This window comes from Telmatherina bonti (assembly GCF_933228915.1).
Source record: "Telmatherina bonti genome assembly, chromosome: 2".
Lineage (NCBI taxonomy): Eukaryota > Metazoa > Chordata > Actinopteri > Atheriniformes > Telmatherinidae > Telmatherina > Telmatherina bonti.
The window spans coordinates 14,602,617-14,618,252 of record NC_136620.1 but is presented as its reverse complement, the minus strand read 5'-3'; the positions used below and the strand labels follow the sequence as shown (position 1 = coordinate 14,618,252).

At 38.7% G+C, this 15,636-nt stretch overlaps 1 protein-coding gene across 1 annotated transcript in view; it reads left to right on the top strand.

The window, feature by feature from the left end:
• Nucleotides 1-864: 864 nt before the first annotated feature.
• Nucleotides 865-15,636, top strand: part of ptprz1a (protein tyrosine phosphatase receptor type Z1a) — a gene marked incomplete at both ends in the record, with an annotated part of 61,747 nt that continues 46,975 nt past the window's right edge. The window contains 5 exons of the mRNA XM_079256316.1: nucleotides 865-877; nucleotides 2,753-2,815; nucleotides 7,164-7,343; nucleotides 8,238-8,389; nucleotides 11,388-11,483. Of these exons, the coding sequence (XP_079112442.1) occupies nucleotides 865-877; nucleotides 2,753-2,815; nucleotides 7,164-7,343; nucleotides 8,238-8,389; nucleotides 11,388-11,483 (504 nt within the window). The remainder of the gene's footprint in view (nucleotides 878-2,752; nucleotides 2,816-7,163; nucleotides 7,344-8,237; nucleotides 8,390-11,387; nucleotides 11,484-15,636) is intronic.

The window sequence follows — 15,636 nt, the reverse complement described above, 5'->3', positions numbered from 1 at the left end:
CACATGGGATGGATTTCTGTGCATCACATTTATTCTGTATTTAAGGTCAGACTATGGGCTTTTTCTGGAGTCCTCGTATATTGTAGAGAAGTTTTGGAGCAGTGTTATGTGAAAATAAATATGTTAATAAAATTTTCTTTGGATCTGGTTAAAACAAAACCCTGTTAATTAAGGTTTAGTACAAATTGTAATATGTCGACACAGTAGTGTGATTTATAGTCATTCATTATCTTAAGCGCTTAATCCTAGGAAGGGTCGTAGGAGTGTGTTTTATAATCTTGGGTTATTGCCCTGCTCAGGCCACCTGAAGGATTTGTCACTAGTATACTATTTTTTATAAGGCGCTGCTTGGTTACATACAGTATGTACCCTAAATGCTCATAGAAATTATCATTTTTACTCTCTCTGATGATGTCATCAGCTGGTTTCTGCTCTATATACTCGGCCTGAATTTGGTTAAAATGTTTTTGTTTGCTCTGCACAGTCTGCTTGGAAACATGTTGTAAAAAGACTGGAAACTGAGTTACATGCAGATCCAAACTGAGATTTTATGAGACTGATTGCAGGACATGCACTTGTTTCTCATAACTTGCTTGTAAAGGTAATTTAAATCAAATCAAATCAAGGGTACTTTATTCAACCCTGAGGGGAAATTCAAGGTTCCAGCCAGCTCGTCCAAGGTTTGACATACAGACATGTAACATTAAGGACAAAAAAAGAATTACAGAACCAAACTGGAGCTTAGGCCTCGCAGCCAGTTTTAATGGCGCCGCCTTATAACAGATAAGAACAGAGATACATTAGGATCATGGGGGGGTCGAGGATAAAAAAAAAAAGTTCATGTAACTCCAACCGCGCCACTAGATGATTCAGCCCGGTGAGACCGGGAAAATTTTCTATTTAATAATTTTTTGTGCATTTTAACAGTGTAAGTTATGTTACAGTGTTCTTGTACTTGCAGCTGCCAACTTGAACCACTCTTATAAAAGAGATTTTTAATCTGGGTTTTTTTTCAGGTTTAATAAAGGTAAAAAAAAAAAAAAATAGGTGTACTGATTGTATATTGTTCCCAGTTTAACGTTAGCCAGGGTGGGTCATGCTAAAGAAGCAGCTTATGAAAACAAGTCACTATCATTTTTTTTCACTCTTCTCCTCAACACAGAGTTGGTGAATCCAGTCTGATGGAATTAACATTAGTAAAAATGTAATAACACACTAATGTTTACGTTACTGTGGTGCTAGGCTCATTGCTAATAAGCTTACATTTAGCTTTCATCTTACAGTGAACCTTTCCAGGTGTGTTTTAGAACAGATAACGGTGGATGTGGATGATCCGTTTTCCTATGTTTTTATTCTCAAGTCTAATGAATGGAGTCAAAGTCCAAGTTGAGCCTGAAGCCACTGAAGTTCAGCTCAAGTCTGCATGGGGGTATAGTGGTTAGCACTGCTGCCTTACAGCAAGCAGATCACTCTGCTGTGGAGGGGTTCTGCACAGATTTAGCATGTTCTCATATACGTATGTGTTTTCTTTTTCCCAAAAACATTAATGTTAGGTTAACTGGTCACTCTAAACTCTCCCTGGAAGTAAGCATGAGTGATTGTTTGTCTCTGTGTTGGTATGTAGGTTGATGACCTGTCCAGGGTGTATGCTTCCTCTTGCCTGATTATTATAATTATAAACTCCTGATCCTGAATATGCAATTAGTGGTATGGAAAGTAAATGAATGAAGGAAAGGCTTTACATGTGTCCAACTCGTAGCAGCCACACTTATTTATGATATGCCCTATTGTTTGACTTCTTGCTTGTGTTGTTCTCACTCTCGCTTTGGATTTAAACATCTGCTAAATGACAGTATGTCAGTGTTTTTTCATAGTCTGACAAGTTTCTGACTTGTCAAGAGGCTATTATTTCCCACATAATTAATATCTTACTTCAAATGTATCTCTGAGCTGAGCAGAGCCAAAAGAAGAAAGCAGGTTTTGTTTTCACAGAAGAAATCTGCACACACCCATACAAGACGAGCTGGCTGTGTGGTTACATGTGGTTACCATGATGGCTGCGGCAAATAACGTGATAGTTTTATGAGAAAGTTGACAGTTTAGTTTAGTTACCTTAACCCTTTAAGGTCCTGGTCTACGATTTGGTAGAGGTAAGTTTTGCAGTGACTTTGATTAATTTCTTTAAAAGAATGTGGAAATTAACCTGCCTGAGCCATTTCTGCCAATTGGTTTAGGTATGAAAAACCCAAACTAAGTGTTCGCTATAACACTGCTGTTGAAAAAAATTAACCATTTTACTGTCATTATGTTATTATTACTTCTTCTTTTTTAACATTTCAGCCATTTGCTAAATAAAAATATAATCTGTTATTATTTTCCAAAACAAACAGACAAAACACAGAGAAGCATTTAGCTTTGGTCGTTTTGTCAGTGTGAAAGTTAAAGAGTAAATGGAGAGGAGTAGTGTCAAAGTGTCTAAGACCCATACAACCTATAAAAATTGCCCCTTTTTGTAAAAAAATGTTAGGACTTAACATCTGTGACTGTAGTTTACAGTTGTAATTCGCTTTAACTGTAGTTTACAGTTATAGATCGGTGTAAAAAATCCTGGTGGACTGACCTGGATGTGTGGAGACAATACCTGAATAACATTAACATTTTTTTTTTAACTTTTGAATGTTATTGCTTTATGAAAACTGATTTTAAAAAGAAAAAAAAGAAACTCCAATGGTCATGTTTCTTTCTCCTGCAGCTGAAGGATATGCATACAGGAATCAACGCAAGTTTTCTGAAGACATTGACTGGTCGTATACAGGTAAGTCTCACACCAACAATTTCAATATAAAATATGTTGAGTCTTGAAAGACACTTATTTAATGGAGTCTGATTATGTGCAGAGAGAATTGTTTTAATTGGTATCTAACAACATCTGTAACTGCACCCATGTATGAGAAAGGACACAAAGGGCTTGGTGTTGTGCTGAGTCTGACTTATTATAAGCTGGTTTAATGTGACTATCTTATGAAGTAGGACAGAAATCATCTTGTGTGTGTGATGATAACCATTTGCTGAATATTTTGCACACTGTGAAAAAACAGGAAAACACAAAAGGTAGACTAAGCTAAAACATAATTCATGCAACATACTTGTTTTAAATATATTAAATTTATTTAACCTTTACTTTACTAGGCAAAACATTAAGAACTAGAAGAGCTCAGAGAGCGTAGACCTATACCAAGCTATTGTCATTTTTTTGCCACTGAAAGTAGACATTTATTTTTTGTTAAAAGTTTTGCTCTATTGACCAAATGATCCATATCTCACGAAAATAAAGAATCCTTTAAAAATAAACCTGGATCCAGGTAATAATCTGGATAACTCTCAGCATCTAATCAATTGTTCCTTTTTCATTATCTTCTTCTTCTTCTTAGTTCTTAAAGATTTAATCAAAATTTGTCCATCACTTTTTAAGTTATATTGCTAAAGACAGACAGACAAACCAACACCCTCGAAAATGTGATTTCCACCTTGGCAGAGGTAATCATTTCTTGTTATGTTGGCCTGATATCATGGGACTCATGCAACCCATATGCCCTCCACCACGTTGTAAAGATTCACAGAAACAAGGAGTTGTATAAAGTGTCCTCAGATTGACATAGTTGTGGTTCTGACACCAGTTCCATGCTGGAGTCTCAGAACCTCAGCACTTTCTGGTGAACCGGCTTGTGTTCACACCAAATCTTTTAGATTTGGTCACAAAAGTTGATTATTTAGTCATCAGGCCCCATTATAACCTAAAATAAAGGCTGCCGAGTGGATTTCCTTCGATGTTAGGAGAGATACATGAGCTTACAAAAATCTAGTCTATTGGAATTATAACTGGTTGTCACGCAATACTGATGCAGCAGCATTCAGATTTTACTCTAAGATAGATAGATAGAATCTGTAATTTGCACTGATATAAAACAGTGCAGATTACCAGCTTAAATTTAACAATCAGAATGACGGGAGCGCGCTGTGACTTCAGGAAGATTCCTACGTTACATAAAAGACTTTCAGTTTTTAGTCAGCAACTGTGAAAATCATTTAATCTAAACCCAGCATTAGTGTTTCACAATTCCAGTCCTCAAGTAGCTCTCCACTGCATGTTTTAGATATTTGCAGACCTTGACACACCTGGCTGGAATGAATGACTAATTGCCCGGCTTGCAAAGAACATGATGGTTTGTTAATCTGAATCAGGTGTGTTCAAGCTGGAAACATCCAAAACAAGGATCATCCACTTCAGACCTCTTGAGCCAATGTCCTGCAGGTTTTTAATGTTTCCCTGCTCTAACACACCGGATTTAAATTAAATGCTTGTTATTTACTTCTGTGCATGAGGCGACAAAACCAAGTAAAAAAAACAACATGTATTCTATAAATTAAGCTGCAACATTAAGCCACAAATAAAGTTTTCTTTCATGAAGTCTGTGTCATTATGGTATCAAATATACATTGGTTAATGACTTGCTTGGCTGGGACACATATTGTACAGCAGTGTTTCTCAGTTCCGGTCCTCAGGACCTCCTGCCCTGCATGTTTTATAGGCAACCCTACCTTAACACACCTGAATGAAATAAAGGGCTCGTTAACAGGCTGCAAAGAACTTGATGATGAAGTTCAATAATCTGACTCAGGTGCTTTGGAGGAGGATCATGTCTAAAACAGGCAGGGCAGGGGGGCCTGAGGACCGGAACTGAGAAACACTACTGTACAGGTACATCTAAAAAAATTAGAATATTGTGAAAAAGTTAAATATGTTTTGTCACTCATTTCAGAATGTGAAACCCTTATATTGTATAGATTCATTACACATAGTTTGAAACATTTCAACCATTAATTCTGTGAAATTTTGATGATTGTGGCTCATAGATAATGAAAACCCAAAATGCTGTGTCTCTGAAAATTAGAATGTTGTGAAAAACGTCCATCTTAGAAAGTCATGGTGTCACACCATAATCAACTAATTAACTCAAAATACCTGCAAAGGTGTCCTGAGCCTTTAGATGGTCTCTCAGTCTGGGTCAGACTGGGGTCATGGGGAAGACTGCTGATAGCTGTCCAGAAGACGATTATTGACACTCCACAAGACGGGAAAGTCACAAAAGGTCATTGCTAAAGAAGTTGGTTGTTCACATAGTGCTGTATCCAAGCATGTTAATGGAAAGTTTATTGGAAGGGAAAACTGTGGAAGGAAAAGGTGCACCAGCAAAAGGGATAACTGCAGCCTTGAGAGTATTGTCAATCAACATCCATTCAAGACTTTAGGAAGCTTCACAAGGACTGGACTGAAGCTGGACTCAGCGCATCAAGAGCCGCTACGTACAGACGAATCCTAGACATGGGCTACAAATGTCCCATTCCTCGTGTCAAGCCACTCCTGAACCAGAGACAATGACGGAAGCGTCTCACCTGGGCTAAGGAGAAAAAGGACTGGACTGTTTCTCAGATGAAAGAAAATTTTACATTTCATTTGGAGAACAAGGTCCCAGAGTCTGGAGGAAGAGTGGAGAAGCACAGAATCCATGTTGCTGGAAGTCCAGAGTGAAGTTTCCACAGTCAGTGATGATGTGGGGAGCCATGTCATCTGCTGGTGTTGCTCCATGGTGTTTTCGGAAGTGCACAGTCAACACAGCCATCTACCAGGACATTTTAGAGCACTTCATGCTTCCTTCTGCTGACAAGCTTTATGGAGATGCTGGTTTAATTTTCCAGCAGGACTCGGCACCTGCCTACACTGCCAAAGGTACCAAAAGCTGCCTCAATGACCACGGTGTTACTGTACTGTGATTGGCCAACAAACTCACCTGATCTGAACCCCACAGAGAACCTGGGGGGTATTGTCAAGAGGAAGATGAGAGACACCAGACCCAACTCTGTAGATGACCTGAAGGCTGCTATCAAAGCAACCTGGGCTTCCATTACACCTGAGCAGTGCCACATCCTGATCACTTCCATTGCCACGCCACATGGATGCAGTAATTCATGCAAAAGGAGGCGCAACCAAGTATTGAGTGCATGGAAATGAACATACTTTTCAGAAGCCTGATAATTGTTTAAAATATCCTTTTTTTTATTGATCTTATGTAATATTCTAATTTTCTGAGACACTGCATTTCGGGTTTTCATTATCTATAAGCCACAATCATCAAAATTTCAAGAAATAAATGTTTGAAATATTTCACTCTATGTGCAATCAATCTATTTAATATATGGGTTTCACATTTTGAAAATACTGACAAAAAACATACATTTTCTTAATATTCTAATTTTCTGAGATGTACCTGTTTACTGGGATAAATATGGTATATTTCTAAGGGTGGGAGAAAATTGTTTCATATAAAAACCAGGACTTTTTGTTTTTACAATTTTTAAATTGTTTTTTTTTTTTCTCAAAAGTCTTTTTTTCAGTTTTGAATGTTTAGATGCCAAAAGAAGTTTTCACTTAAAAATAAGACAGAGAATGGGGGGTCAACCTGCAAAAATCCACAGAGATAAATCCTCCACCATCATATTTTAAGTCAAAAGTGTGAACACATTTATGAATTTTTGCTTTGAGGGTAAGCAGAGCTGGACATGTCAAAAACTGTTTGTAAACTCTGTAATGCACATGCTGCGTACTGCTTTAACATGACTAATGTTACAGCCCACCTAGCAAGACACCATCCTGAGGTAAATGCAAAGCTAATAGCCGAACGTACGGCAGCAACAAGCCCTTTTTTTTAATTAGGAAATCTGGCTTGTGATATAGTCTGTAAACTTGGTCATCATGCAACCTTTTCATATAGTCTGATGTTTAAAAAGCAAACTATAACTCAGCAATACTGAGGAATTGCAATTTAAATTGAATCGGCACCAAAAAAAAAACAACTTAAAAATCAAATTGAGAGAAAAACATTATTGACCCAGGTTGAGGTATAACCGAGCTTGATTCCACTGTTTAGTTTCAGCAGTTACTGCAATGTGTTGATACATTTTGATGCTAAAAGAAAAACTTTTACACATTTGTTTTCTAAACTGAATAATCTAAGATGTCATTGTTCAGAGGCTGTTTGCTAATCGTCCATGTTTCTGACTTGTTGGATGCTGTCTGGTTTTTTTTCCCACTGTGTTCCAACCAGGAACACTAAACCAAAACAACTGGGCCAAGAAATTTCCATCCTGCAGCAATGCCAAGCAGTCTCCCATAAACATCGAGGAGAACCTCGCCCAGGTCAAGAGGCAGTATGGGAAACTGAGGTTTGATGGCTGGGAGAGTTTAACGACTGACAGGACCACCATCAAGAATGATGGCAAGACAGGTAAAGACAAATACACACTAAGCAAGTTTAAGCATCTGATAAGGTCAGACCCATTTGCATGATACACGTCCAATAAATTTAGCTGCAACATGAAGTTTGACATGTTCACTGTGTTCAAGATGATTCTACATGCAGGATTTTAATTAATGAACCATTTAGGTATTACTTTTTATGTTGAGGATTTAGCTTGCGCTGTTTCTCTGACCATTTAGATCACTAATTTACAGTCTGAGCTTTAGTTTTCCTAAAGGGAAACTACAGCGGGAGTTTGTTGCACTTTATTGAGACAGTCCCAGTTTCCATGCAGTTTGGGGAAAAAGATGCAAATGAAAAGAGATATGGATGAAAACAGGAAACTTCAGGAGACATCATCATATTGTTAAAAATGAGTATGTGATTAACAGGTGAGTTAAAATAAAGGCAAATCAAGGAAAGCTTCTATAAGAAAAAAGGGTTTGTATTCAGAAATCATCTTTTAAGTTTATAGTTGAACTTCCAGGTTCAGTGATGAGCGTTGTTAAGGTGGTATCGGAGATGTTAACTGGGAATATATTTTATCTTTTGTTTGATGTAGAAAAATGCTGTATGTAATGTATGTATGTAATGTAATGCAAAAACTTCAACAGGTGAACATTTTTAGTTTGAGTAAAAAAACTGATTTCTTCATTGAAAGTTTTGTTCAGTAAAATACAGATTTTATTTAAAAAATAAAAAAAAGCAAAGATTTCTGATAGAGTTCAAGAACTCAGAATGAAAAATGAGACTGACACACAACAGACAAAGTCAAATGAATGACAATCACACACAGGCTTCAGTTGTTGACAGATTTTTAAATGTTTGTATGAAAATGATCATTTTTCCAACAATGTGCTGAAAATGCTGGTTTATTTTCAGTGACGATCAATGTGGATGGAGACTTTTATGTCAGCGGAAGCGGTCTACGGTCAAAGTTCAAGGTGGGGCGTATCACCTTCCACTGGGGTCGCTGCAATGCCTCCTCAGCAGGCTCTGAACACAGTCTGGATGGAGTCAAATACCCTCTAGAGGTGAGATAACTGAGTTTTTAGGTGTTACAACAGACGCTTTTATGCAAACTTTTAAGGCTGACTGCAGATAATATTTTACACTTATACTAATGACATTAACTTCTCTGTAATACGTTCAGAGAACATTTTAGAAAACTGAATCGTGTGCTTTTTCATGATTTCTAAACTTCACGATTCCCCTACAGAGAACTGAAATTGAAACTGATCAACCTCTCAGTGCTGAACTGATTTACAATTACATAAAGCAAAATAAATACAAGAAAAAACATAACAACAAAATGAAACTGGCATAATAAAAAATGCAATTAACTATTTTATAAATTGATTTTTAATCTATTTTATTAATAAAGTAAAAAAAAAAAAAAAAAAAAATAATGTCTGTGTTTGTGTGTGTGCATGCGTCTGACTATGTGAAAAAGAAAATGAGTGTTTTTAAATTCCTATTATGAATTGTGATGTGTGCAAGTTTGTTTTATATTAACATGCATGACTTGGTTTTATTCATGTAAAGCACTCTGTGTTGCCCCTGGCATGAAAAGTCCTTTAGAAATAAAGTTTGACTTTATTTAATTTGATATATAAATGATTTGCATTTGTCATCCTCTAATCTCTGTCAGTTCCACTGCCCTCCACGATGAAGAGTATGGAAAGCCTTTAGGGACAAATTTGTGTTGGCTGTGGACTCTGCGTGCCTTTGGAAGATGGACATGATATGTGTGCTGATTTTCAGATAAAAACATACGGTGCAATCTTATCTAGAGAAAATCTCCAGTCCTGCGTAACTATTTCATCATTCTTTTACTTTCAGCTCCAATGAATCAGCCTCACACTATCCCCCCCCCCCCTAACCTCAGGGTTTAAAGTTGAAGAGGAGGAGGAAGTAGATGAAGATGTAGACATAGAAACTATCTTTTCATGTGAGGATAATGAGCTGTCCTGTGAGCAGCAGTTGGCAGGTAGCACCTCACAACGGGGTTCAGCCAACTGTTTTGCTGAGGAGATTAGCAGGGCAGCCAAGGTTCTGGAAGTTGCCCCCCCTTACAGATCTCTCTGAGTTTGAAGAGGATGGTGAATGTGCTTCCAGCACCAGCTTCTAAAGCAAACAGTGTGCAAACAATGCAGTCATCATCATGTCAGAGACTTTGCATGCATGAGAAAGAAAAGTTTGCTTGGGGGAATCATTCCCTTTCAATGAATCAGCCCCTCATTCCAACAGATTTCCCCCATTAGGTCCTGTTTTGGTAAGACCACCTGCCCCAGCTGTGGTTACAGCCTTCATGTACAGTGCTGTAAAAACGTATTTGCTCCCCATTGTTTTATTTTTTTCTATTTTCTATTTTTTAAATGTTTCAGATTTGCACACAAATTTTAATATTGTTATTTAAGAGCTCCATTATGAAGAAAAAAACTTTCCAAACCTACATGAGCCTGATTACTGCCAGACCTGCTTAATTAAGAAATTGCTTAAATAGAAGCTGTCTGAGAAAGTGAAACAGGCTGTGAGCTTTAGAAAACACACATTTTCAAAGAAATTCAAGAACAAGGGAGAAACAAAATGATTAAGATCCAATAGTGTGGAAAGGGTTACAAAGCCATTACTTAGGCTTTTGGACTCCAACGAACCACAGTCAGTCATTTTCCACACAAGGAGAAAATAAGAGATTTTAAGCGTGATAAATTTGCACAATAGTAGGAAATTTGGAAGGGGCAAAAACTTGTTCACAGCACTGTACAGGTTCATAGCGCATCATATGTGTGTAGGTTCTGGGTTTTCGAGCTTCAGTTGTCTTCTTCATTACTGCCCAACACGATAAAGAAGCTCCAGGAGGAACGCCATGACCATCTGTTAAAGATATCTGGACCTTTCAGCCATCGGGGCACGTTTGCCCCAGATACTGCCCAGTTGCTGCAGCATTGACACAAACACTCCCAAGAAGAGTTGCCAGTTTGTCAAAATGTATCAGGACCTCAAGGATATCTACATCTAAACTAATTAAAAAGGTTGGGGGCAGGAGTTCTCAAGCCCCATTTGGAAGTATTAATTTAGCTGCTAGCAAGAGGGGAAAAGAGGAGGACCTGCCTATCAGCAGCACAGAGGTCCTCAAAATGCACCTCTCCTCACTAATATTGTCAGGGCCCGCTAGCTTCCTCTGACACGTAGTGACATGTAGCTCAGAAAAGTGTTGGCACAACTTGTCTTTTTTCTGAAAAAGCAAGATCTGCCTCTTGGCTGGGATGGTTAAGGAGCTCATAGTCCCCAGTTCGGCTCTCTCTGCCTTTCCTCTTTTCACAAATCACACAGGTCACAAGGTCAGACACACAGGTCACAGGAGAATGGGCACACTAGTTGGAGATCATAGAAAGGCATCATGAAGTCAAATACCAGAATACCATCCCTAAACACACAACACATTTAACCTGGAAGCAGGTAGACTACAGCAGCAGAGGACCACTTCTTCAGCATGACAATGAGTTCAATGTACTCCAACAGCCTCCACAGTCACCAGATCTCGGTCCAACAAAGCCACTTTGGGATGTGGTGGAACGGGAGATTCTCATCATGGATGTTCAGCAACTGTGTGATCCTTCATGTCAAGATGGAGCAGAATCTCTAAGAAATGTTTCTAACACTTTGCTGAATTTATGACACTGAGAATTAAAGCAGTTCTGAAGGAAATATGGGGTCCAACCAGGTACAAGAAAGTGGGCCTTATATAGGGAGCTGTGAGGGTGAATAACATTCATAACCAGTGAGATCAATGCCTGTTAACCATTTCCAGCTTTGAAATTTTCTTTTTTTTTTTTTCTTTATTTCTAGTTCCACTTGCTGGCTCTGGTGGATTTATTTATGTGGCCTATTGGGTGTAGAAAAGTGTTGATTAAAATCAACTTGTTTTAATCCCTTCTTCATGATAAGATTTTAAAATAAAAAAGAAAATAGGATGAATGTCAACCATGTCGAAAATGGGCATTAACACATCTGTCTTTGCTTCCGTAGATGCAGATATACTGTTATGAGCCACAACAGTTTGACTCTGTAGATGAAGCCATCAAGAACAGAGGCAGAATCACAGCACTCGCTGTGCTGTTCGAGGTGCGTATGTGCACTCTAAGGCACCTTCACAACACTTCACAACAGACACTTTACATTTTGGGAACTTTTAATCAAGAGCACAAGCCGTGAAAGTGTAGTGTGAACATTTTGATGCTGTTTTTGTTCGCAGCAATATCTTCCTGTGCAGGCGATTATTAAAACTGAGCTTAAGAAATCTCTTATTTTATTTATATGTAATCTGGAGTCTGTGAAGTTTGTAAAGATTAGCAGCTCTAAGACTGTTCCCCTTTGCAAAATCAGCTATCCGGGCTCCAGATCAGGTTCCTTCTTCATCAGTTTCTTTAAGTCTCTGTTTCTGATGCTGGTGCTCCAACAGATGGCTGCAAAGCAGATTTAACTTTCCACCACAAATTTACTGTATATAAGTTATTTAGCATCTTGCTGCTAGCATTAAAGAATCTAAGGTTCCTAAAGAGGTGGAGTCTGCTCTTTCTCTAGCGTGCATTTTTATTCTTCTTTTAACCGATTCCATTGACCCTGAAAGGATCAGCATTCGGTTATAATGAACTGCTAACCCTGCTAATGGCTAAGTGGCAATTATGCAATATTATCTGATTTTAAAACAAAACAAATGACTTTTTATCAAGATTTGTCAGCATTAACCCTACAAGCTCTGCTAGACTGCTGTCCTGGTCCAGGAAGTTTGCAATCCAGCAGGAAAACGTAGTGTTTACTCTATACTGTAAATCCACCATGAGTGTTCCATGATAAAGTATTATTATTTATTAAAAATATTAGTCATTCATTATATTTTATTTATAAAATAGATCACTATCACTACTATGGCATCAAGAGACCTCGTTTTGACCTGGAAATTATGATGAAGCCACTCTCTGTCATATTTTGTCACATGGCCTATTGACAGTAGTATCCAATCAAGAGCAACCAATGATCAAGCAACAAGAAAGCTGGAATTAAAACTAGATGTTCTTCGTGACGGTGATGCCCAATCAGGAGCAGCCAAAGATAAACACATGAGCAGAAAGTTTTATGTCTGTCTTGAAAGAACAAAATTAATTTTCCTCTATGGCTGGAATGAAGATAAGATGTTCTCTTATTCAAAGCACAGTGCAATATTGCATGTTTTGCACTTGATTGGAGCCTTTGTGTGACCGTGCCTGCACCTCAAGTGTCAAAAGTACTGAAGAGCTGACCCATATATAGTTGTCTCAGTCCAGCTTCTCATTAGCTGTTCAATGCATTGAGTCAGCTGATATTGACTCAAGCATCATTTGTCACAATTACTAGACTATGCTGCACCAGTAAAACATACTGGTTCATTCTGACAACGGAGCTGTTGGAGCTGGTTGCCAGACCTTAGTTAACTCATCTGAGCTGTGCCAGTCAGTTACTGCAACATCCTCACTTCTGTCTGCCTAAAGAGAGAGAGGCTGTGTGAGGGAGAGAGAAAGAAAGAGAGTTTCTATGGTAACGCTACATTTGCCCGGAAACTTCTCACCTTTTCTCAACTGTTCCATTTCATCCATGTAAATTTGTGGCCCCTTTCCTGTATTTGTTAAACTTTTAAGATGCTTAGTGAGATGTGATGACATGGTTCTTCAGATTTAGAATTGTTGATGATCCAAACTATATCTACTCATCTTCATTTGCATTTATATGTCCCCGCTGCTTTTTGATTAGTTGTCAAACTCTACAATCGATAGTGGACCATAGACCAACTTTTTATCAGTGTAGATCTGGAAATCCTACAGCATTTCTATGAGGCCAGATCAGTCTCAATACTCGGAAACGCATACTTTCTGTTTCAGGTTGATCCAACTTTAATGTGATGTCCTTTAAACAAGTCAAAATGAGGCTCAGTAGTGTGTGTGGCCTCCCGTGCCTGTATGACCTCCCTACAATGCCTGGGCATGCTCCTGATGAGGCGGAGGATGTTCTCCTGAGGGATCTCCTCCCAGACCTGGACTAAAGCGTCCGCCAACTCCTGGACAGTCTGTGGTGTAACTTGGCGTTGGTGGATGGAGCGAGACATGATGTCCCAGATGTGCTCAACTGGATTCAGGTCTGGGGAACGGGCGTGCCGTCTCCAGACTCTGTCACGTCTGTCACATGTGCTCAGTGTGAACCTGCTTTCATCTGTGAAGAGCACAGGGCGCCAGTGGCAAATTTTCCAAACTTGGTGTTCTCTGGCAAATGCCAAACATCCTGCACGGTGTTGGGCTGTAAGCACAACCCCCAACTGTGGATGTCGGACCCTCATACCATCCTCATGGAGTCTGTTTCTGACTGTTTGAGCAGACACATGAACATTTGTGGCCTGCTGGAGCTCATTTTGCAGGGCTCTGGCAGTGCTCCTCTTGTTCCTCCTTGCACAAAGAAGGAGGTAGCGGTCCTGCTGCTGGGTTGTTGCCCTCCCACGGCCTCCTCCATGTCTTCTGATGTACTGGCCCATCAAATGGTAGCCTCTCCATGCTCTGGACACTACGCTGACAGACACAGCAAACCTTCTTGCCACAGCTCGCATTGATGTGCCATCCTGGATGAGCTGCACTACCTGAGCCACTTGTGTGGGTTGTAGACTCCGTCTCATGCTACCACTAGAGTGAAAGCACCGCTTTTATATATATATATATATATATATATACATATATATATATATATATATATATATACATATATATATATATATATATATATATATATATATATATGTATATATATATATATGTGTGTGTGTGTGTGTGTGTGTGTGTGTGTGTGTGTGTGTGTGTGTGTGTGTGTGTGTGTGTGTGTGTGTATATTTTTTTATAAAGATTTTGTGGATTCTAGTGGCCTGTATTGATAGTAAGTATACAGTGAAAGCCTAAGCCTAGGATTTCAACCTGGCCTGGTTATGTTAAGGAGCTGTATCTTTTGTCAGTAGGACAGCAGATCTGCCAGGTGAGCTAAAGACTAATTAAAACACAAATGTACACTTGTGCACTTTTTCTGTCTTGTTTTTTTTTTTTTTTTTTGCTCCTGTGGCACAACATCTTTGCGAGTGGGTCCTCATCACGTAAAACCATAGTTAGCTAGATTTTCTTTGTGTAATGTGCATTTCACTTGATTGTCCCACTTGAGTGAAACACTTCCATTTTTCTTTTTTTTCATTTCATTGTTATTTATTTCATTCAAAACAACATAAAAATAAATACAAAATAAGACTGCCAATTAAATATGGCTTGAATGAAAAGGAGCAGAAAGAAGAGCAATCTTATGATATCTGCCCCTTAATTTCATAATCATCCATTTTACAATATTCACATACAACATCCAGTTGTTCCAAAATTTGCATTAATCACCCATTACATTCCTTTCTGACACTTCCTGTCAGTTTGCTGCTATTGTCAACATCTACTCGAGTCTGTTGCTTCTGCTACAGGTGCAAACTCCGGCAGAAACAGAGCTATAAACGTTAGATCCGTATCAATAGTGAAACACAACTTTCATCCTGCCCTATATAATAATAAGTTGACTCTTAAAAATACCAGTCGGATACAAGTGGAAAAGAAAAACCTAATTGTGGCAGATAAACTCTAGTCTTGATTTACTGTTGATTCAGTGTTTCTTCTGTATACCTCTCCAGACCGTGAACAGTTTCAGTGTGTGTTTAAAAATAAATGTTTTATCTTCACTTCTACACACAGGTTTCTGCAGTCAAGTTGCCTTCGGCTTCACTGGCATGTTCAGACTGTTATAGGGCACGATGGAACAAAACACAGAAAGATTTCTGATGTGAAGCTTCAGGCTGTGTGTGTGTGGTGTGTGCATATGTGTGTAAACAACCAGCTAACACAAAGGTGTGGTGGTAGATTGTAGTTTTGTGCTCTCAGCAACTTGACAGAGTAACTGGGCCATTATTCGATCTTGTACTTGTGAAAGAAAAGGTCTTATAACCTGAATGTTTCAGGTATAACAAGTGCCAGACACTCCCTTTCAGCTTTCTTTGTGAACTGGAGAATGCACCACTTACAACTGTGTCTCAAAAACAAGACAGATAATATTTTAGTTGAGCTGAACTGTTGGTTGGTTTACCTCTTGAGCTCTGACATGGCTTTCTGGATCAAAGTCTTATTGTTTCCTTGCATGCTTGTAACCTCCGGCTTGTCAAAGTGAGCTTTGACAGCGCGGT